The sequence below is a fragment of the Pongo pygmaeus genome, chromosome 13 (assembly GCF_028885625.2).
Source record: "Pongo pygmaeus isolate AG05252 chromosome 13, NHGRI_mPonPyg2-v2.0_pri, whole genome shotgun sequence".
Taxonomy (NCBI): Eukaryota; Metazoa; Chordata; class Mammalia; order Primates; family Hominidae; genus Pongo; species Pongo pygmaeus.
Window position 1 is genome coordinate 128,457,158 of NC_072386.2, and position 24,419 is coordinate 128,481,576.

The following is a 24,419-nucleotide window of genomic DNA, read 5'->3' on the forward strand; positions in this document are numbered from 1 at the left end:
ACACGGCAAGAAGATGGCAGGCCATGAGCCTGGAAACGAGAGCCTGGCCACACACTGAATTTGCCAGCACCTTGATCTTGGATTTCCGAGCCTCCAGAACTTAAATAAATTTCTGCTGGGTCTGTGCCACCCACATGAAGGCAGTTTGTTGTAATAGCCTGAAAGGACAAAGTCAGAGCACGTCATCGTGTCACCGTCTTCACGGTGTGGTCTCTGATCCTTCAACATGGGGTGTCTTTCTATTTAATTGAAACTTCTTTAATTTCTTTCAACTATGTTTTGTAGTTTCATTGTACAAGCTTGAACTTCTTTTGATACATTTATTTCTTTAGTATTCTTTTTGGTTTGGAATTTTTTTTAGATGGAGTCTCACTCTGTTGCCCAGGCTGGAGTGTAATGGCACAATCTCGGCTCACTGCAGCCTCTGCCTCCTGGGTTCAAGTGATTCTTCTGCCTCAGCCTCCCAAGTAACTGGGATTACAGGCATGCGCCACCACGCCTGGCTAATTTTTGTATTTTTAGTAGAGACAGGGCTTCACCATGTTGGCCAGCTGGTCTCGAACTCCTAACCTCTAGTGATCTGCCCGCCTCGGCCTTTCAAAGTGCTGGGATTATAGGAGTGAGCCATTGTGCCCGGCCTGGAACTGTTTTTGAAATTTCATTTTTATATTCTTCATTGGTAGTTTATATAAACTCGGTTCATTTTCATGTGTTGATCTCATACCTTGCCACGCTGCTGGACTCTTTATGCCACACTGGGCCGTGGCCGGCTGCCAGCGCTGCATCCCTCCTGCTCAGGGCACATGGAGGACCACACTGATGCCTGTGCTTGCTGGAGGCTCTTGAAATGATCACTTGGGAAGAATAAACATATCTGCTTTACTGTGAAGAGAAATATCAATGTAGAGCATTTGTACTATGTAAATGAGACTTTAAAAAGGGATATATAGTTTTATAATATTATGGAAATACTTATAAAATAAAATTTTAATAGATTATCCAACCGCTCTCCACTTGATTACCCTCACTTGGCGGTGCGTTTTGTGTATTCTTATGCACACGTTTGTATTTGTCATGAGTGATGAGTTTGCTTCTGCGTTCTCCTCGGTTGGTGTCATATCACTGCATGGACAGCAGGTGTGTAAAGGTTTGTGTCATCCACCGAGTCCGTCCTGACTGAACTGGTCACATCCGCGGGTGGCCGTGGTGACCTCTTCTGAGCTCTCATCTGCTATTGTGGATGTCTTTGTACAAGAGGAAGTGACTGTACTGATGGGCGTGGTGCGCTGCTGCAGGAATGACTGATAGTGACCGCTTGTTCTCCATCCCCCAGGAGTGACTGACAGTGACCGCTTGTTCTCCATCCCCCAGGAGTGACTGACAGTGACCGCTTGTTCTCCATCCCCCAGGAGTGACTGACAGTGACCGCTTGTTCTCCATCCCCCAGGAGTGACTGACTGTGACCGCTTGTTCTCCATCCCCCAGGAGTGACTGACTGTGACTGCTTGTTCTCCATTCCCCTTTTTACACTGGAAAGGATTTTATTTTCAATTACAAAAGAAGTCTCTACTTATAATCTTATTGTGGAAAAAAATCAAACATTACAAATAAAGCTACAGTTTTCTTTGGTCACTGGATCCTACCTCCTCCTCAGAAATACGTTATATGTGAGTTTGGTATGTGTCCTTCAGGAGTATTTTTGTGCATGTACATATATAATTGAGCTGTATGCTATTGTTTTTGTGAGTATGTACTTTTTAACATTATGAAATTGCATTCTATGTGTTGGTTGACATTTTTTTCACTTTTAAAAAATTGACACGGCCGGGTGCGGTGGCTCACGCCGTTAATCCCAGCACTTTGGGAGGCGGAGGTGGGTGGATCATGAGGTCAGGAGTTCAAGGCCAGCCTGACCAACATGGTGAAACCCCGTCTCTACTAAAAATACAAAAATTAGCCAGGTGCGGTGGTGGGCGCCTGTAATCCCAGCAACTCAGGAGGCTGAGGCAGGAGATTGGCTTGAACCTGGGAGACAGAGGTTGCAGTGAGCTGAGATTGCGCCACTGCACTCCAGTCTGGGTGACAGAGCAAGACTCCGTCTGAAAAGAAAAAGAAAAGGACACATAACAGATGTACACATTTTTTTGGGTACCTGTGATTGTCGTTTGATGTGTGAATAAAGAGCTGAGGAGGGTGAGAGAGATAAGCTGCATAGACATCTGGGAAGAAGGGGCTGCAGGTGGGAATGACTGCAGTTGTGGGGGCCACAGCTCCTGGGCAGGTGCCCACCATGTTGGCTGCTGTGCCTGGCGTGGAGCAGACGCGTGGAGATGAGGCCGAGGAACTCTGGTCAGTCGTGGTGAACAGAAGCAGTGCACGCATAGGCTCTTGGAAAGAACTTGCCTCTTGTTCCCAGCAAGATGGGAAGCCACTAGAATGTTTAACAGAGGACTGGTGCATGATCTGACTTACGTTTTAATGGGATTTACTATGTTAAGACCCAAGGTGATGTGGGGAAAACTGTGAGAGATCAGATGGCAGGCAGTGTTGCTGGTGTGAGAAGTGATGGGATTTCTCATGTATTTTGAAGGCGGAGACTAGATTTGCCGATGGACGTCATGTAGAATTTGGAAGTGAGGAATGCAGGGTGACTTATTCTTGTGTATTTGCTTTTCTATTTCACAGTATTTCATAGAGCTCTTTCCATGTCAGTACATAGAGATCAACTTTATGAGCTGTTGCATAATAATCAGACAGCAGGAGGCTGAGCTCAGCGGCTCATGCTGTCATCCCAGCGCTTTGAGAGGCCGAGGTGCTTGAGCCCAGGAGTTCAAGACTCTGCAGTGAGCTGTGATTGCCTCACAGCACTCCCGCCTGGGTGACAGTGAGACCCTGTCTCAAAAAAAAAAAAAAAAAATTACAGACTAGATGTCGAAGAATATGTCTTGTTTCTTGTTTATTTTATTTTATTTTTTTTGAGACAGAGTCTTGCTCTATCGCCCAGGCTGGAGTGCAGTGGCGCGATCTCGGCTCACTGCAACCTCTGCCTCCCGGGTTCAAGTGATTCTCCTGCCTTAGCCTCCTGAGTAGCTGGGATTACAGGCGTGTGCCACCACACCCAGCTAATTTTTGTATTCTTAGTAGAGATGGGGCTTCACCATGTTGGCCAGGCTGGTCTCGAGCTCTTGACCTCGTGATCTACCCACCTTGGCCTCCCAAAGTGCTAGGATTACAGGCCTGAGCCACCACATCCAGCCCTCTCCTTTAAACATTCCTATGTTGGTAGTCATTGTGATGATCACTTGTGTATGTTGCTGTTACAAATAGCACTGCTGGTTTAAACAGCATCATATATTCTTCCACATGTACATGTCCAAGAGTGTTTCTAGATAAGCACCATGAAGTTAAGGTGCTGGGTCATACAGGGGACTCATTTAAACATGTTTTAAAATTATGACAAAATATACATAACATAAAATTCACCATCTTAACCATTTTTAAGTATAAAGCTCAGTATTGTTAAGTATATTCACATTGTGCCGCTGTTACCACCATCCAGCTCCAGAACTTTTTCATCATTTCCAGCTGAAACTCTGTCTCCATTAAATGCCAAGTCTCCATTCCTCCCTCCCCTCAGCCCTTGGCACCCACCTTTCTATTTCCTGTCTCTAAGACTTGGACTATCTAGGGCCCTTACACAAGTGGACCGTACAGTATTTATCTTTTGTGCTTGGCTCATTTCTCACAACATAATGCCCTTAAGGTTCATCTATGGTGTAGGTTGTGTCTGAGTTTCCTTCCTTTTTAAGGCTGAATAGTATATACATAATTACATATATATATAAATATATATATTTTTTCTTAAATTTCTTTTTTTGTAGAGACAGGGTTTCTCTATGTTGCCCAGGCTGGTCTCGAATTCCTGAGCTCAAGTGATCTGCCCGCCTCAGCCTCCCAAAGTGCTGAGATTACAGGCGTGAGCCACCGCGGCCAGCCGTAATGTTCTGTTGTATGAATAGACTACGTTTTGTTTGTCCATTAGTGGATGTCCGTTGATGGACACTTGGGTTGCTGCCACCCCTTGGCTATTGCAAGCGATGCTGTTGTGGACATGGTGTATAAATATCTCTTTGAGACCCTGCTTTCAATTGCTAGGTCATATGGGAATTCTATTTTTGATGTTTTGAGGAACCGCCATACTGTTTCCCATAGCAACCACACCATTTTGCATTCTCACTAGCAGCACGCAAGGGTTCCAGCTTCTCCACGTCCTTGCCAGCACTTGTAAGGGTCCATCTCTGATGACAGTCTCTCCTGGGTGTGAAGTGGCCTCTTGTGCTTGGTGCACTTGCCTGGCTCTTGGCTCCCACCCACACGCGAAGCGCCCCGTCTCCCCTGGGCAGGGACTGGGCCCTGTGTTTCCTGGCCCTGGTTCTCTCATCTCCTCCCTCTTTTAATAGAGGAGGTTTTGAGATTGTTTTCTTTACCTGAAATATAAATGAAGTGCAGTTTACTAAAAATTCACAGGATATTCCTGATTGTATTGAAGTGCAAAACAGGCAGAACTAATGAGAAGGGTGATGTGTGTAAGAATTTGGAAATGGTATAAGATGAGAATCATACACAACACCAGCCAGTATCAGGCAAAGTTTCAGAACACCACTGGGGAAGGGGCTCCCTCAGCGCTGATGAAGAACGTTTATGTGCACCTGTGGGTATTTCACATGGCATGTTGTCACTAGATGGTGTTTTTCTTTTTTTTCTTTTCCTTTCTTTTTTTTTTTTTTTTTTTTTTGAGACAGAGCCTCACTCTGTCGTCCAGGCTGGAGTGCAGTGGTGCGGTCTTAGCTCACTGCAACCTCCGCCTCCTGGGTTCAAGCAGTTCTCCTGCCTCAGCCTCCCGAGTAGCTGGGATTGTAGGCATATGCCACCGCGCCGGGCTAGTGTTTATATTTTTAGTGGAAACGGGGTTTCGCTGTGTTGGTCAGGCCCAATCTCGATCTCCTGACCTTAGGTGATCCACCCACCTCGGCCTCCCAAAATGCTGGTATTACAGACGTGAGCCACCGAGCCCGGCCTCAAATGGTGTTTTTCAATCAACTTTTTCTTTTTACTTAGAAAAGAGTTTTTAAACCCATAAAAAGTGAGATAACTCTCTTTTAGACGTTGATAATCTTCCATGTGTGGGAAGAGCTAGATGATCTGTGCACTGGTCAGGCGCACGTTGCATGGTGTGTGTTGGATGCAGTGAGCAATGCTCAGGTGCGTGCTCCAGCCCTGGTGAAGCCGTCACGCTCCAGTGCGCAGTGTCTGTTGCTGCTGGGTGTGGCAGCGCCAAGGAAGAGACCTGGGCAGGAGCTGACTTCAGAGCCGGCTGAGGAGGGGTAAACACGTGCGAGCAGTGGTAGGGTGTCTTTCGGAAAAAAGGGACAATCAGAAGCCTGAGAGTCTGGGGTGGATGTGGCCAGAAGGATTGTCGTTGGAATCGGCTGGACGGCACCTCTGCCGTTTCTGATAGGTTCCATGAATTTTCATCTTAATTTGCTCCATATTGAACTCAGGGAAGGAGTAGATGTTTTCCAGTTTCACTTGGGCACCCAGGGCTGTGCTCTGAGCCGTGTGCCAGTCAGCAGCACAGCCATGGTGGAGACACGCCCAGCACACAGGCAGGAGCTGTTAGCGCAGGAGGGTGGCGAGCAGGTGATCAGGCGCAAGGCCTCAGGGTGCCCTTGACCCGGCGAATCTCCTGGAAGTCAGGCCATCAGCTCGGCAGGCCCAGGAATTTGATGTTGCAGGTAAACCAGATTGTCGCAATTGTACTCTCAGTCTCAAAGGAGACAGTAGATAAACCAGAGCATCAGCAGATTAGTGGTGGTAAGAACGACAAGTAGCCGTCTCCAGCTTGACTGCCCTTACAGCACATACCCTCTGGCCTCACACTCGCCAGTTATGTCAAGGCACCTGTTCTGGTCATGGCTGCTTTTTGGTTTTGGACCTGAAAGACTCTAAAGAGACAGGTTTTGGCTGATGGGAATTTGCAGTTTTTGGGGTTTTTGCAGGCAGGTGCTCACACCCTGTGCACCTGCATTACTGGCCGCCCGGCCCTGTGTGCCTCCCCTCGGCACATGTTTCCTCTGTAAGGGGCACTTAGACTGTTCACGTTCCTGGTTTGCTGATCTTCTCTGTTGGTCCAGTTCCATGAGGGTACAGACTACAGCCATTGAGCCCAGGCCTTGGTGGCAGGTGAGCCCCAGAGCTTGGATTGCTGTTGGATCTGTGTGTCGGGCCTGTGCTGGGAGCATGGACTGAGCCCTGGTCCAGGGACGGACCCCTGCTGGCGAGGGGAAGAAGGGCAGGACAAAGAGCATTGCTTTCCTTGTCTCTCGCCAGGGACTGCACTGCCCTGAAACTCGGTGGCTGAAACAACAATCATCATTGGTTATCCCTTTCAGGGGACAGGAGTTCAGATGGCACAGAGGAGATGACTTTATTTTGGTCAATGAGTCTCAGCTGGAAGACTCAAACATGGGGGCGGTGTTAGTGTGGGCTGTGTCCTTCCACGTCTGGTGGCCAGTGCTAGTTAGTGGGTTCTTGGCTAGGGCACCCACGTGTGGCCTCCCGGGTGGCGTAGGCCCCTCACACACAGTGGCTGGGCAGCACAGAGCAAGCTAGCAAGGCAGAGCTGGGTTGAGGCCGCCATCTGTGTCATGGGCTGCCACTTCAGCCACATACTTCAGGTCCACCCAGGCAAAGGAGAGGGGATACCGACCCACTTCTCGATGGTGGAGTCTCAGAGTACTGCTGGAGGCACATGAGGGACTGGCAGATATTTGCACTGGTTTTGCCATCTTTGGACAAATGCCGTAGCTGAAAGAACTGGACAAAGGCAGCAGTAGGGACGGAGCCACCTTTGATTTTCTTTCTTTGCAGAGAGGCTCAGTTAAGGGTTAAGCAGCAGATGGAAAAGGAATCTGTTCTGATATTTTAAAATCCCTTAAATGTAATTTCTGGGGCTACTTTGGATATTAATTGTTTTTTCCAAATTTAGGAGCCAACTCTCCTTTTTCTGCCAAGGGAAAAAACAAAAAGACAAAAGAGGGAAAAGAAAATCTCTCAGATATTGAAAGGATTCATTCTTTTCCTCTCCACCCCTTTTGATAATTAGCTGGTGAAATTGGTATGTGGAAAATGGTTTAAAATTAGGGGGCGGGTAGAGAGTGCTCTTCATCTCACGAGTTTCCTGGACTGAAGTTGCTTCCCATGTTGGAGAAGCCGTTTGGCATTTAAAGTTCCTTCTTGCTGCTGTTACAGTTCCCAAGGAGAAGACAAGTCTCTCGTCCAGATCCTGGGCTTTCCTAAAGCAGAAAGGAGCAAATGGTAGATTGGAATGTGACATTTTTCTTATTTTGACTAGAATAAAAAAAAAATCTCCACTGTTAGGTAGAGAAGGCAGTCTTTTGTGTTCGTTGTTGTGAAATGACGTTTTTAAATGTTGATAGCATGTAGGATAGCCCAGTGGACCAATGTATTTTCTTGAGGGGGAGAAGGACTTTCCTTCTCATAGTCTCCCCCAGGTTGTGAAAGGCAAACATCAAGTTCAGCTGTAGAATCACGAAGATAAGTTTAAAGAGACCGCACAAGGGTTTTTCCTTCCATTTTCTTCATGTCTTGCCGTCATGGGGGTATCTTTAAAGCTCGGGTAGGTAATATGTGGAAGTTGACACACCCCTCCCAAAACACAAATGGCAGGGTGGAAGTGTGTAGAGGCTACGCTGGGAAGAATACCAGGTCAGTTCCAGGGGAGCATGCCTGCGTCTTCCTTCCTTTCCTCCTGAGCTTGTGTGGTTCTCACTTGTAGTTGTGCCTTCTGGTGCCTCTGACCCAGAGGCACAGGACCCCAGAGCACACCACAGAGCTGGCCCTGTGAAAACAGTGCAGAGTCTGGGTGCGGGGGCTCATGCCTGTGATCCCAGCACTCTGAGAGGCTGAGGCGGGCGGATCGCTTGAGGTCAGGAGTTAGAGACCAGCCTGGCCAATGTGGTAAAACCCTGTCTCTACTAAAAGTGCAAAAATTAGCTGGGCATGGTGGCATGCACCTGTAATCCCAGCTACTTGGGAGGCTGAGGCTGGAGAATCGTGTGAACCTGGAAGGCAGAGGTTGCAGTGAGCCGAGATGGTGCCACTGCACGCCAGCCTAGATGACAGTTTGTCTGTTTCAAAACAAACAAACAAAACCAGTGCAGTTTGAGATCCATGTGCCTGATTGTTTTAGCACTTGACCTCCGTGTTTCTGTGGGAGTCTCTGGTTCCAGGGCAGGCACTCCTGGAGCTCATTTGCCCTGAGGGAGATCCTGCTCTGCCCACTGGGATCGGCCGGCCTGACCTTGGGCTCACTGTACACAGGGTCATACAGTTTTACCCAGCATACTGTTTGAAGATTTTTTTGAAGCAGTTTTAAATTTCTGGTAACTTTAAAGATTTTTCTTTTAGCGTCATATAGAAGGACACTTTTTGTGGTTAAAATCTTACTGTTGAGATTAGATATTTTTCCTTTGGATCATTTTTATTATATTTGGTAAGTTAGAGTGAATATGTTGATAGAATATTCATTTCCAAAGTAGTTTTTATTCTTGCATCCTTGTAAAATAAAGCCAAATTACAAGAAGTCTTCAGTAATTTGTTTAGTCTAAGAGAAGAACAAAGCTTTCTGGAAAAATGAGCAAAAGAACCCTGAGATAAGATGATTATATTTTCTCCCCGTTAAGTTTTCCGTTCAGATGATTCTATCCATACAGCTCCTTTTCTGTAGTTTGATTTTCTGAGTAAAATGTGATTGCATATTCTGGTCCAAAGGGAGGCTGGCACTCTTGTGAGGGCAGTGTGTGAGGGCGGCATGGCTCACGGAGGCCTCACTCCCGACTGTTGTGAGGGCGGCGTGGCTCACGGAGGCCTCACTCCCTGGCTTTGACTCCAGCCTCCTGGTAGCATGCAGAGACACAGTGTGGAAATGGAGGCCACTGTCACAAGTGCTGAGGATGATCATTATTACTGGTTTGTCGACAAAACGTGGACGCATTTTGTCTTAGCCAGCATGTTGTAGAAAAGCAGGGATTGCCGTGGAAACTCCAAACTTTGACTAGGAAAAGAAATGATCATTTCTGAGGTAACTGTGATGTAGATGTATTATTGTAGACATAGTAAACTACCTTATTAATCTTCACCTCATGGTGGTATTGACTGGGCGGATTGTAAAATGCCATTGTTTGCTCTGTCTTTGGTAAACATGAAGGATCAGGTGTCATTTCTTTAGTGGGTGAGAAAGTCTCTGGAAGACCATTGAAACTGCCTAACACCAGGTATCGCTGAAAGGATTTTTAAAGCTAGTGAGCAGGTTGCCAGGTTGTTCAAAGGTAGAGTGGGCAGGGAGGTGGCTGGCTATCCCCAGGGCCCAGATGGAGATGGGCAGGGGTCCTTCCTGCCAGCCTGGAACCTTAGGTGCACCCTCAGTCTGTTTCAGGGTCAGGCAGGGCCTAGGTTTACCGGCAGCCATGAAGCCATTGAGTCTTTTCTTCATGACATACCAGTGGCCAGTGTCGCATCTGTTTTGCAGTCAACACAGTTCCATTGGTTCTTTTTCCTATCTCTTTAAAATTTAAATTTATAAAATTATTTAAATATTTTTATGGGCTTGTCTTTGAATAATTTTAACAGAGATTATCCAAAATATGTCTAGTCCTTATTTGTCTTTGAATTTTAGGAATCTTATAAAGGGCAGTGTCTCAGTTTCTGTGATCTTTCCCCCACTAGACATTGTTTATTTGAAAAAAAAAAGTCAGTAGTTTGGTAGAAATTGATGGGGCAGGAGGCCACGCACTGGGAACCTCACCTGCAGGGTGCAGGGTGTGCCCTATTCTTCGCCTGTGGGGGATGGTGCCTCATCTCTTAGGTGGGCTGCTGGTGCAGGTGCAGGTGAGGAGGCTCCACAGGAGGAGGCATTTGAACCCTGAAGGCGCACTGCTGTCTTCTCTGGAAAGGTGATGCTGAGCTCTTCACAAAAGTTTAATAATTTATACTGTATGTATAATAGAAATTGTCTTTTGAAAAAGCATCTAACATCTAACGTAGTAAAATTAAGGTTAACTGTGTTATGACATGTTATATTGGATACGTGGTCGTTTCGTATTAAATGACAGTGGAGAGGTGTCCACTTGTAGATGAAAAATAATGTTGTCCTGTCAGCCACAAGAAGGAAATTCATTCAGTTAAAAATGTTGGGCCAGGCACGGTGGCTCACACCTGTAATCCCAGCACTTTGGGAGGCCAAAGTGGGCAGATCACTCGAGGTCAGGAGTTTGAGACCAGTCTGGCCAATGTGATGAAACCCCATCTCTACTAAAAATATAAAAATTAGCCAGGCTCTAATTGTGCGCTGTAATCCCAGCTACTTGGGAGACTGAGGCAAGAGAATCGCTTGAGCCCAGGAGGCAGAGGTTATAGTGAGCCGAGATTGCGCCACTGCACTCCAGCCTGGGCGACAGAGCAAGACTCTGTCACAAAAAAAAAAAAAAAAAAAAAAAAAAAGAGAAAAAGAAAATGTTGGCCTGGCATAGTGGTACATGCCTGTAAAAAGGAAATGTCGGCCTGGCACAGTGGTACATGCCTGTAGTCCCACCTATTGGAAGGCCTAAGTGGGAGGATCTCTTGAGCCCAGGAGTTGGAGGTTGCAGTGAGTTGTGGTTGCACCACTGCATTCCAGCCTGGGTGACAGAGCAAGACCCTGTTTCTAAAAATGAATGAACAAGCAAATATGTATATGCTTCCTTTGTTTTTCCTACAGATTATGTGAAGTTGTGATTATTGCATGCTTATTTTATGATTACATTTAGAGGAAGAGACATACAAATAAAGTGGTAGTGTTGTAAAAACTTGAAGCTTTTTATTTTAATCATGAAGAACATTTCAGTTATGTAAACATATATCATCATGTGGAATAAAAAGGTTACTGTCTTCTGTCCTGTGTTGCTAAAGAGAATTTGTGAGGTCACTGGCATGAACATAGCCACACACCGATATTTACCTATAAAATACATTTATTTTATGGACTTGACATGTGAGTATTTCTCCTATCCCTCTATCCCCTTTGGATATTATCTGAACTGTGAATGTAACTGGGTGTCTCATGTCACGACAGCCTGTAGTACCCGCCTCCCGGGGAGCTGCTTGTGTACTTGGCCTCCACGTCCAGCATGGGGTCTGAGTTCTACTTCACTATCTGGGGAACTTTTTTCCCCTTAAGTTTTTGTGTCTATCTGAACCCACCAATTAACATTTAAGGAAAAAACCTCACGAAGTGGGAAATAATCCTTTTTTCTCCAGCCACATCAGTGCCTTAGACAATATATTAAAGTGGGCATTTGGAAGAAGAGAATATTGTTTTCTAGAAGGATGGTGGAGTCCAGCTCAAGCACGTCAAATGTGTGCTGAAGTGGGCCTCGTTAGTCCGCCGTTCTCCTTTCTCAAAAGGTTTGATTTGTTGCTGTTGTGATCCATTTTGATCATGGATTGGGTGGATTTTGCACCGCTGCCATGCCACCCCACCCTCCCTACCATAGCATTCAGCCCTTGATGCTTAGATACTGTTCTAATTGAGATTTTATTATAGGCTGTGACATTGATGAGAATCTGGATAGGTCAGTGAAGGAACTGTTCTTGTGATCAATTCTGGCTTTACAAATTGTAGCTCTAGTTTTACTATCAAAAATGGCAGGTTTCTGGGTGTATTGGCTCGTTCTCACACTGGTAATAAAGACATACCTGAGGCTGGGTAATTTATAAGGAAAAGAGATTTAATCGGTTCATGGTTCTGTGGGCAGGCTGTATAGGTTTCTGCTTCTGGGGAAGCCTCAAGAAACTTAAAATCATGGCAGAAGGCCTAGGAGAAGCAGGCATATTTTCACATGGCCGGCAGGAGAGAGAAAGCATGAAGGGGGAAGTGCTGCACACTTTCCAACAACCAGGTCTCATGAGAACTCATTCATTATCATGAGAACAGCAAGGGGGAAGACCGCCCCCGTGATCCAGTCAGCTCCTACCAGGTCCCTCCCCGAACACTGAGGATTACAGTTCAACATGGTATTTGGGTGGGGACACAGAGCAAACCATATCATTTTGCCTCTGATCCCTCCCAAATCTCATGTCCTTTTCACATTGCTTTTTTTTCTTTTTTTTTTTTTTGAGACAGAGTCTCACTCTGTCACCTAGGTTGGAGTGCAATGGCATGATCTCAGCTCACTGCAACCTCTGCCTCCCAGGCTCAAGCGATTCTCCTGCCTCAGCCTCCTGAGTAGCTGGGATTGCAGGCATGTGCCACCATGCCCGGCTAATTTTTTTTTTTTTTTTTTGACATGCAGTTTTGCTCTTGTTGCCCAGGCTGGAGTGCAATGGTGTGATCTTGGCTCACTGCAACCTCTGCCTCCTGGGTTTGAGCAATTCTCCTGCCTCAGCCTCTTGAGTAGCTGGGATTACAGGTGGGCACCACCATGCCTGGCTAATTTTTTTTTTTTTTGAGATGGAGTTTTGCTCTTGTCGCCCAGGCTGCAGTGCAATGGTGTGATCTCAGCTCACTGCAACCTCCACCTCCTGGGTTCAAGCAGTTCTCCTGCCTCAGCCTCCTGAGTAGCTGGGATTACAGGCGCACGCCACCATGCCTGGTTAATTTTTTTTTTTTTTGAGACGGAGTTTTGCTTTTGTCACCCAGGCTGGAGTGCAATGGTGCGGCCTCAGCTCACTGCAACCTCTGCCTCCTGGGTTCAAGTGATTCTCCTGCCTGAGCCTGTCAAGTAGCTGGGAATACAGGTGCCTGCCACCATGTCCATTTAATTTTTGTATTTTTAGTAGAGATGGGGTTTCACCATGTTGGCCAGGCTGGTCTCGAACTCCTGACCTCAGGTGATCCACTCGCCTCAGCCTCCCAAATTGCTGGGATTACAGACGTGAGCCACTGCGCCCAGCCTAATTTTTGTATTTTTAATAGAGACAGGGTTTCACCATGTTGGTCAGGCTGGTCTCAAACTCCTGACCTCATGATCCACCCACCTCGGCCTCCCAAAGTGCTGGGTCCTTCTCACATTTCAAAACACAAATATGCCTTCCAGCAATTTCCCAAAGTCTTAACTCATTCCAGTATTAACTCAAAAGTCCAAAGTCTTATCTGAGACAAGGTAAGTCCCTTCTGCCTATCAGCCTGTAAAATAAAAAACAAGCTTACTTCCAAGAAACAATGGTAATACAGGCATTGGGTAAATGCTTCTGTTCCAAAAGGGAAAAATTGACCAAAACAAAGGGGCTACAGGCCCCATGTAAGTCTGAAACCCAGCAGGGCAGTCTGAGTTCCACAGTAATCTTCTTTGACTCCATGTCTCACTTCCAGGCCACACTGGTGGAAGGGGTGGGCTCCCAAGGCCTTGGGCAGCTCTGCCTCAGTGGCTTTTCAGGGTACAGCTCCTGCAGCTGCTTTCATGGGCTGGCGTTGAGTGCCTGCTGCTTTTCTAGGCGTGTGGTGCAAACTAGATGGATCTACCATTCTGGGGTCTGGAGGGCAGTGGTCCTCTTCTCACAGCTCCACTAGGCAGTGCCCTAGTGGAGACTCTATGTGGGGCTCCAGTCCCACATTTCCCATCTGCACTGCCCTAGTAGAGGCTCTCTGTGGGGGCTTCACCCCTGCAGCAAGCTTCTGCCTGGACATCTGGACATTTCCATATACTTGGCCTCCACATCCAGCATCCTCTGAATTCAAGCAATTCTCCTGCCTCAGCTTCCTGAGTAGCTGGGATTACAGGCATGCACCACCACAGATGTATGGATGATATCCATACATCCTGTGAAAACTAGGCGGAGGCTCCCAAGCCTTAACTCTTGCCCTGTGTGCACCTGCTGGGTTAACACCATGTGGAAGCCTTGGTAGCTGCCAGCTTGCACCCTTTGGGTCAGTGTCCTGAGATGTATCTGGGGCCCTTTCAGCCACCACTGGAGCTGGAGTGGCTGTGATGCCGGACACCATGTACTGAGGTTGCACAGAGCAGCAGGGCCCTGGGTCTGGCCCACAAAACCATTCTTCCTTCCTAGGTCTCCAGGCCTGTGATGGGAGGGGCTGCTGCAAAGGTCTCTGAGGCATTTTCCCCATTGTCTTGGCTATTAACATTCAGCTCCTCATGCAAATTTCTGTAGCTGGCTTGAACTCCTTCCCTGAAAAATGGGCTTTTTTTCCTACCACATGGTCAGGCTGCAAAATTTCCAAACTTTTATGCTCTGCTTCCCTTTTAAATATAAGTTCCAGTTTCAGATACTCTCTTCGTGCATGCACGTGAGTGTATGCTGTTAGAAGCAGCCAGGCCACATCTTGACTGCTTTGCTATTTAGGAATTTCTTCCACCACATACCCTAAATCATCTCTCTCAAGTTCAAAGTTCCACAGATCCCTAGAGCAGGGACACAGTGCCGCCTGTTTCTTTGCTAAAGCATAGCAAGAGTGACTTTTACTCTAATTCCCAATAGGTTCCTCATCTCCATCTGAGACCTCCTCAGCCAGGACTTCATTGTCCATATCACTGTCAGCATTTTGGTCAAAACCATTCAAAAAGCCTCTAGGAAGTTCTAAACATTCCCTCATCTTCCTTTCTTCTTCTTAGCCCTTCAACCCGTTTGAACTTCGGCCCATTACCCAGTTCCAAAGCTGCTTCCACATTTTCAGGTATCTTTATAGCAATGCCCCACTTCTCCAGTACCAATTTTCTGTATTAGTCTGTTCTCACACTGCTATAAAGATATACCTAATTCTGGGTAATTTATAAAGAAAAGAGGTTTGATCAGCTCATGGTTCCATGGGCTATAGAGGCTTCTGCTTCTAGGGAGGCCTCAGGAAACTTAAAATCATGGCGGGAGGGCAAAGGGGAGGTGAGCACATCTTACCTGTCCATAAGGATGAAGAGAGAGCAAAGGGGGAAGTGCCACACACTTTCCAACAGCCAGATCTTGTGAGATATATCACAAAAACAGTAAGGGGGCCATCTACCCCCATGATCCAGTCACCTCCCATCAGGCCCATCCCCCAATATTCGGGATTACAGTTCAACATGAGATTTTGGTGGGGACACAGAGCCAAATCATATCACTATGTGTCTGTAAACAGTGAGGTTATGATATGACCTCAGCTCCGCAGCCTGTAGGGGAATGTGGGGGAGGAAGGCGCTCACCGAGCTCGGGACTTGGAGGGAAGGACTGGGCCACTTTGTTCTCATAAACAAGCAGGACCAAGACCAGAGGCTTGTGGCCTTGCCCTGGTTGTAGATTGAGGATTTTCTATTGGTTTTAATTTTAAGAAACATGGACATTTAAGGTAGTGTTTGGTTTTTTTTTAATGGCATTTAAGAAGAATAGAGTTACAGGACTAAAATGAGTTCTGTATTTCTGTTCAGAGAGGAGTGTCCTTGGGTCATCCCTTGGCCATTTGTCTTGGTCCTTCACCCCATTCCCCTTTAGTTTGCAAGAATCTTCACTATTGCTGCTTGGTATCCTCTCTTCTTTTTACTTTGATCCTTTTATCTTTTTATTTAGGATTTTGTATTTAAAAGGTCCTTTACTTGAAAGAAGCATCAGAATTCCTGGAAATCCCAGGCTCTGGGAGGGAATTTCCCTTCCTCCTGCCTTCCCTCCCTCCCTCCTTTCCTTCCTGCCTTCTTTCTTTCCTTCCCTTTCCTTTCTTCCTCTCTTTCCCTCCCTCCCTCCTTTCCTTTCTTTGTTCCTTCCTTCCTTTTTCTTTCCTCCCTTCCTTCCCTTCTTTATCCCCTCCCCTCCCCTCCCTCCCTCTCTCCCTTCCTTTTCCATTTTGTTTTCTTCTTTTGACAGGGTCTTCCTCTGTCACCCAGGCTAGAGTGCAATGGTACAACCACGGCTCACTGCAGCCTCGACCTCCTAGGTTCAAGGGAACCTCCCACCTCAGCCTTCCAAGTAGCTGGGAGTACAGGTGTGTGCCACCACTCCTAGCTAATTTTTAAAAATTGTTTGTAGAGATGGGGTCTCACTGTTTTGTCTAGGCTGGTCTCGAACTCCTGGGCTCAAGCAGTCCTTCTGCCTTGACCTCTCAAAATGCTGGGATCACAGGCATGAGCCACTACTCTGGCCTGGGAATTCCTTTAACATGCGTTTGGAGGTTGGACATGAAATCTCCTGAGTGTTCTTGAGTTTGGGCAGATGCACTGAAGATAAGAAGAACTTCCAAGGAGCTGGGTTTTTCTGGACTTGAGATAATGTGATTTTTAAGTGGCAAGAACTGAAGCCAGTGTTCGAGTGAGAATTGGAATGTGTGCATGCTTCCTGTTCATGCTTTGCACAGGCTGGTTTTGTTCTCTTACCCACCGTCCTGGTGTGTACTCTACATTGTGCACAAGTTGTGGCACTAAAAATGCAAGGTCTGTTGCTCAGGTGGAAATGGACTGGTCATGTGTTTTGCCGGGCGGGTGCAGAGGTCAGGCTGGCTCTGTGGTTAGCAGGTGCAACCCACGCGGAAGGGGAGGAGGGGTTTCCTGACTGAGCGAGAAGCCCCAGGTCAGGGCTGTCCTCCCAGGGTAGGTTTGGAGTGGGCACTGCACTCAGTCTCTTGTTGCTGTGAGGTTGGGGGATGGCCCTAGAGGGCTGTGGCGGTCTTGGGGCTGTGAGGTCTGGACCAGCCCTGCCCTGGTACCTGTACTGACCAAGAGAGGCCCATGGTCCCCTCCTCTCCTCACGTCTCTGGGGCTCCTGTCTGCCTCTGAAAAGTGAGTTGCCTCCGTCTCCTGGACTCCGAATTGCGAGGTGGAGAAGGCCCAGGCCGTTCTTCCTGGGGTGGACCTGGACCCCTCAGCTCTGCCTGGGCTCATCTGCCTCGTGTGTTGGGGGGTTGGGGGCGGGGCGTCACCAGGGGTGGGGCATCATCGGGGGCAGAGCTAGGCTCTGCCAGTCAAGGCACACGGGGCCATGGCAGGGCGGGGCGTGCAGAGCTGACCTGGCCTGGGGGTTGGCGGGTCCTGGGCCATCTCGGGGAGTTGTAGGTTGGGGCTCTTGAGGGAGATATTGATGATTTTTTTGGGAAGTTTTTGGCTAGGCTTCCTGGACTGGGCAGAGCTTCTGCGGTGTGGGGTCTGAGTCCAAATAGCTTGCTTCCTCCAGCTAGGTGGATGTTTTGAGTGGAAATGTCTTGATTTAAGATACATAAAACACAATTTTAACTAATTCGTTTTGTTTTGCTTAGAGCAAGGAGAAGGAATAATGTGCTAGGCTGAATGATTGAGATGAGACAGCATTTCTGTCACTGTTATGAACAGGAGCTCTTCCTCCCCTTATTTATTTATTTTTGAGACAGAGTCTCGCTCTGTCGCCCAGGCTGGAGTGCAGTGGCGCAATCTCGGCTCACTGCAACCTCCGCCTCCTGGGTTCAAGATATTCTCCTGCCTCAGCCTCCTGAGTAGCTCGGATTACAGGCACCTGCCATCGCGCCCAACTAATTTTTGTATTTTTAGTGGAGACGGGGTTTCGCCGTGTTGGCCAGACTGGTCTGAACTCCTGACCTCAGTGATCCGCCTGCCTCGGCCTCCCAAAGTGCTGGGATTGCAAGCTAGAGCCACTGCGCCCGGCCTCTCCTTTTTATTGAGACATTATTTATCTTTTATATTTGTTTTTTTTTTTGAGACGGAGTCTTGCTCTGTCACCCAGGTTGGAGTGAAATGGCGCGATCTCAGCTCACTATAACCCCCGCCTCCCAGGTTAAAGTGATTCTCCTGCCTCAGTCTCCCGAGTAGCTGGGATTACAGGCATGTGCCACCACTCCCGGCTAATTTTTGTATTTTTAGTGGAGACAAGGTTTCGCCATGTTGGCCAGACTGGTCTCCAACTCCTGACCTCAGGTGATCCACTCACCTCAGCCTCCCAAAGTGCTGAGATTACAGGCGTGAGCCAGCGCGCCTGGCCTGTCATTTACATTTGTATTGTAAACTAATTTGTCCTTAATCTGGAGGTTTCATAAAATCCTAGAATCCATCAGCCATAAGGAGACTTGGCAGCGCTGCTCCGGGGGCTGGTCTCCGAAGCCAGCCTGTGGTGCTTCAGCCCCTAGGGGCAGCCCCTGGGCCACAGAAGCAGCATCCCTTGCTAGGAGAAAACCTTCCCAAGCCTCCTGGAAGTCAGGAGAGGACACGGTTCTGGAGGAGAGGGCGGAGCCGCTGCCTTGCACAGCCTGCTCTATGCCTCTGCCGGGCCTCCCTCCTCCCCGGTGCCCCCTTTTCCTTTCGCCTCTGCCCTGGGCCGTCCTCAGCTGTCCCTTAATGGAAGTGAGCACTGGGGATGCTACAGACCAGGCAGAGGCGTCTGTGCTGTGTTTCTGGCCCTAACACTGGTATGAGGCCTGGCATGTTGGTCAGTGCTTGTCAGAGGATTCCTGAGTGCAGTTGAATTGGACACACAGCAGAATGGTGGATGATTCTAGACATTATTTGGTAGTGTGTTACATAGCATTCTTAAACATTTTTTCAAAAGATTACAAAACTTAATTTCGTGGGTAGGATTTGTGGCTGGTGGTGGTGATGAGGACTGTGAGATGGAGTGGGGTTTGGCGGGTGCATTCAGGAGGGGACAGCATGTGAGGGGCACAACTGGTGCCCAAAAATGCCTGTAGACCCTGGCAGCCTCACGAGGTCTGCCCTGCCATGCTCCACCCCGACTCATCTCAGGCCAGGAGACCTTGTCGGCAGAGCTGTGCCGTGGCAGGTAAGGTGTCTTTGGTGTGCCTCAAGGCCCTACTCTTAAAAGTATTGAGGACCCCAGAGGGCTCTTGTTTATTGGGTTGTATTTAATGATAGTTACTGTAAAAGAAATGAAAACTGAAAAGTTAAAAATCACATTTTTAAAAAATAATAAAAGTAAACGTAACGTTTTATTTACATGTTAGGGAATACAGCAGTTTCTGTGAAAAGTACTTTTTCTGAATGAAAAAAACTCAGTTGAGTGGCATTGTTTTCCATGTTGGTCCGTCTCTGTCACGTCTGGCTAATCGAAGAGTCAGCTGGATTTGCAGATCAGCTTCTGCACCCAGCCTGAGGTGATACTGTCTGAAGAAAATCTGGCCTCACATAGACATGTGGTTGGCAAGGGAGAAGTATTTTGATATCTTTTCAGATAATTGCAGCTATTCTGCTTTGATACGACACCAAAACTCAACAAGGTGAAACTGTGCCAATGACTTGCTTCCTCTGTGACATTAAAGCCCATCTTGGATGCATCTTTTGCCCATGCGTGATTTTGAATATTAGGCACTGGGCATTTGGGGAGTGTCGGCTCACCTTGTTGTGAAGATCTTCCCCATGTTGACACATTTTGTTATATGGTATCAAAAATTGTAGTCACTAATGATACCTCTCATGTAATAAGAAAAGTCATAAATACGGAGAGACTTTCAAGCTCGTGGGGACAGATACACATTTACATGTGTTTCGAAAATTCAGAAGGTAGAGTTTTAACATTGGCAACAAATACTACTGGTTGTTTTCTTTGAGGCTCACTCTGTTTTGTGGAAATGTCTGCCAGATGTCCAGGTCTGAGTGGCATATCCAGGCCTGAGTGGCATATTCAGGTCTGAGTGGCATGTCCAGGTCTGAGTGGCATGTCCAGGCCTGAGTGGCATATTCAGGTCTGAGTAGCATAAATTTTGCCGGTTGTTCTTTTAAGTGAAGATGCTCTGTGAGTGAGGAAAGCTTCGGGTTCCACTCAGCCATTGCGCCTGGCCTGCTGCCTGCCCCCTTCCTCTGATGTGGAACACTGGAGAGCTGTGCTCGGAGGCCGTCATCTCACTGCCTCATCCAGGGCACTCTCAGGCGAGCCCCCCTAAGTGCCTACTGGTCAAGAGTTCAGTTGCTGGAGTACACTTCGGTGTCCTGACCTGATCGATGCTAAGGGGCTGACACCACCACTTGGGCACCGTCTGTGCAAATATCAGCACAGTGAAAAAGGCAGTTGAGGTCCTAGTATTACCATGAAAATAGTTTTGACCTCCTGGACTCCTGGAAGGATTGCAGGGACCCCGGAGAGCTCCTGTTGGGGGGTAGGTGTGAAGGGTGCAGGCTGAGCTGGCTGGCTACAGCTGTGATGGACCAGGAAAAGTAGCGTGCTCTGCATGTTCGAGGGCTGGCATGAGCAGCTGGGCTGCTGGCTCTGGCTTGGCAGTGGGAGATCAGGGGGTGGGAGGTGGATACCTGGGCCCCTCTGCCTTACCACGGTGGGGTGGGCTGTGCACAGTTGCTAAGACCAGCTCCTGGGGAGGGTGATGCAGTTAGGTCTGGTGTTACCAAGTCAGCCCAGAAGGCAGCCAGACCATATGGATGTGAGCCCTGGAAAGCAGTAGCCACATCCGGGCTCAGGTAGGGGCTCAGGTAGGGGCTGGCCTGGCATCTGCTTTGTGGGGAGGAGGGGTTCTGTTGAGAGGCCCCATTGTTGACATGTTTTCTCATCCAGATGCTGGACACCCAGGTTTTTGCAGTCTCTTATACTTCTTGATAGTCAATTAAAGTTGGAATCAGGGCGTGGCTGGCCTCCTGCACCTGTCTGACTGGCTGCTCCTAGTGACCTCGGGCAGGTCTGTGCCTCTCCTCTTCTGGTCGTGGACTCGGAGCACCAAGTGTGCCTCCCTCAGTTGTTCCTATTTTATCACTCTGACCCCGAGGCTTCCTGCCCACTTCCAGCTTCCAGTGGCCTCACCAGAGGGCTTTCTCCAGTATCACATCACCAGGCTTGGGTGTCAGCCTGACAGCTCCCACTTGCAGTCTGGCGTCTCCAACTGCCCAGAGTGGTCAGCGGCTCTCTTCCCTGGCCCCCAGCTGTGGGCGGGGCATTTGCAGACTCCCTGCTGCCTTCTCATGGACTCCATGGTCCTGCTGCTGCGGCGGGAGAGGCCTGGCTAGGAGTGTTTTATGTGTTTATGTTCACTTCTCCAACCAGACTCTAAGCTTCTTGAAGGCAAGGATTTTTGCGTAAAAAAAAAAAAATTATGTCCAAGTGCCACCCAAGTGCAGTGGCTCACACCTCTAATCCCAGCACTTTGGGAGGCTGAGGTGGGCGGGTCACTTGAGGCCAGGAGTTTGAGACCAGCCTGGCCAACATGGCAAAACCCCCATCTCTACTGAAAACACAAAAATCATCTGGGCGTGGTGGCGTGCACCTGTAGTCCCAGCTACTCAGGTGGGTGAGGCCTGAGAATCGCTTGAACTGTGGAAGCGGAGGTTGCAGTGAGCTGAGATCGTGCCACTGTACTCCAGCCTGGGCGAGAGAGTGAACTCTGTCTCAACAAAAAAAAATTTTAAGAGGCCTTGTATAATACATACCTCTATGTAATAGATGCTTAATCTCAAACATTTAGTGATTTAAGTTTCTTACTGAATTTTCTTGATTTATCTATTTCTATAATTTTTTGTAGGAAGTTGGACATTTGAAATATATGAATTATTGTCAGCAGTAGAATGCATTTTGAAATAAATTGTAACATTCCTGTAACGGCCAAAAGATTTCAGATATCTAATTATATAAATAATACATGAATGCGTTCTTATTGTTAAGAAACTGTCTCCCAAAATAGAAATACAGGAGAAGTTTCCTTGGACTGTGTTCTGAATGCCAGTTCTTCTCCTGGAGGCGACTGTAACCAGCTGGCAGGAGTAAATCTGACTGTCCAGCAGCTCATGGTGAATGTTTTAACTACGATTTTTTGACTTTTTCCAAATGATGTCCATTTGGAAAAGCGGCCTCCCACTGAACCCGGCTGACGGCTGTTGTTTCTCTCTAACAGGCAGTTCCGGCGAGGGGGGAGCCTCAGCAGGATTGCTGTGTGAAAACCGAGCTGCTGGGAGAAGGTGAGGGCGGTGTGCATCGAGGGACAGGAGCAGCGCCTCCCTCCAGACTAGAAAACCTGCTGCTCTTCCTCTCTTATTTGTCTCCGTCTTCTGACTTTCTTTGCTTTACCTAGGTTTATGGTATAGTTTCTAATCTATCCCATTCCTAAATAGACACAGTTGCACAGACACACACAAAAGCTCTGCCAGAGAAGGAACACATTTGTCAAAGTATGAAAAGCAAAAATCCTGCATATCCTTGTCTTAAAGTACACCCAGAAAATTAAAAGTGAGTGGCCACACACATGTTTATAGCAGCGTTGTCACATCACCGAAAACTGGAGACACTCCGGTGTCCTCAGTTGATAAGGAACTGGATAAACAGATTGTGGTGCATCCACACAGGGGGACAGCGGTCAGCAGCCCAGAAGAGCACACAGCATGACTGACGCCGCACCATGGATGAAGCTTTTGTACGGTTTGTTAAGTGAAGGAGGCCAGACCCAAAGGGCCACAAGCTGCATGACTCCAATTTTATGGCAGAGACTTGGAGAACAGCAGTGGTTACCAGGAGGTGGAGGGAGTGGTATGGAAGCAAGTGTCTGCAGAGAGGCAGGGCGAGGGGAGTCGGTGGGGCTGCACCCCTCTGTAAGGTGTGGCGCACACATGAGTTCAGGGTTTGGATGTTCTTGTAGAGCCTGCACCACCAAGAGCGCCCCCAGGAAATGAGGGCATGTGGCGCCAGACGAGCTGTGCTGTGCTCCACAGTGAAGGGAGAGCGGTGTTCTGGCTGGACCCATAAGGGTGGCGGCCGTGGGAGCAGCTCAGACACTGGACTTGCCTAAGGCTCTCCCAGCTGGAGCCTGCTCGTCTCCAGACAGCGCGCAAGGCCTGGCTTCTCATGGACTGTGGGCTGTGGCCCCTGCCGTGTCCTCCTTTCACCCTAGATGGCCTCGCTGTGCCTATGGGTGCTCGTCCACCCACTGGCTGTGCACTGTGGTGACTGCTGCCCGCCTCTGCCGCTGTCCCCAGCCGGCCCTCCAGGGTTGCCCCCACCTCCTGCACCATCCACTTCCTGCACCATCCACCTCCTGCAGCCTGACTGGGTGTTTTCTTCCTGTTCTTTGGCCCCTTTCTGTTGCTGTCCTTTCTGTGTCTTTGAACTGTTCCTTCTGTTGGCTCCAGTGCCCTCCGGCTCTTCCCCCCTTCTCTCCCTGGTCACCCCTCCTTTGACCATCCTAGTGGAACTTGTTTCCTACGTGACACCAGATGCCACAAGCCACAGGTTATTCCATTACCCTTTAGGCTTTGCCTGTGCCCTGTTCCCTTACACACTGCTGCTGAGCCACGGCCTGTCCACCCTGGGGGAACTGCTGGACCCCCACGGCGGCTGCCCCATCTTGCTTTCCCTGCAGCGGTTGCAGAGGGCTCCAGGTTCTCCACGTCCTCGCCACCATTTCTTAGTGTCTGTGGCTGTCCTGGTGGGTGGGAAGTGGCATCTCATTGTGGTTTTGGTTTGCATTTTCCTGACGGCCAGTGATGTTGAGCATCATTTCGTGTGCTTATTGGCCATCTTTAGATCTTCTTTGGGGAAATATCTCTTCTCCTGTGATTTCAAATTGGATTGATTTTTATTGTTGAGTTTTCAGAGTTCTTTACATAAGCAGAAGTCCCTTATCAGCTATGGGATTTGCAAATATTTTCTTCCGGTCTGTGGCTTGTCTTTCCCCTTTCTCGATGGTGTCCTTTGAAGTACAAATGTTTTTAATTTTGATGAAGTCCGACTTACCTGTTTTCTTTCTCCTTTTAGTTGCTGGTGCTTTTGGTCTAACACCTAAGAACTTACCATTACTTAATAGAAGGTCACAAACATTTACATTTGTTTTTTCTTCTTGGAGTTTTATAGTTTTATCTCTTTTATTTAGGTTTTCGATCGATTTTGAGTTAATTTTTGTATATGGTTTGAAGTAGGGGTCCCAGTTTATTCTTTTGCAAGTTGATAATCAGTTGTCCCAGCAACATTTATGAAAAAGACCTTTCTTTCCCCATTGAATTGTTCCTGCACCCTCGTTGAAAATCAGTTGGCTTTAAATGTTAGGGTTTATTGTAAGATTTTCTTTTCTTTAGACAGGGTCTCCCTCTGTAATCCAGGTTGGAGTGTGATCATGGCTTACTCTAGCCTCCATCTCCCTGGGCTCAGGCAATCCTACCACCTCAGCCTCCCAAGTAGCTGGGACCATAGGTGTGAACCACCACACCACGCTAATTTTTTTTTTTTTTTTTTTTTTGAGATGGAGTCTCACTCTGTCACCCGGGCTGGAGTGCAGTGGCACGATCTCGGCTCACTGCAAGCTCCGCCTCCCGGGTTCACACCACTCTTCTGCCTCAGCCTCATGAGTAGCTGGGACTACAGGCGCCTGCCACCATGCCCGGCTAATTTTTTTTGTATTTTTAATAGAGACAGGATTTCACCGTGTTAGCCAGGATGGTCTCCATCTCCTGACCTCATGATCC

The 24,419-nt window shown here is 48.0% G+C and overlaps 1 protein-coding gene across 15 annotated transcripts in view; it reads left to right on the forward strand.

Moving 5' to 3' along the window:
- EHMT1 (euchromatic histone lysine methyltransferase 1) overlaps positions 1–24,419 on the forward strand; it is a 225,808-nt gene that overhangs the window by 70,032 nt on the left and 131,357 nt on the right. For 13 of the 15 annotated variants that reach the window (XM_054501965.2, XM_054501963.2, XM_054501952.2 and 10 more), the window contains exon 2: positions 21,863–21,926. In XM_054501965.2, the coding sequence (XP_054357940.1) occupies positions 21,863–21,926 (64 nt within the window). Of the gene's footprint in view, positions 1–21,657; positions 21,759–21,862; positions 21,927–24,419 lie in introns of those variants that run through there. The other 2 variants (XM_063650116.1, XM_054501958.1) reach the window with 1 other exon arrangement.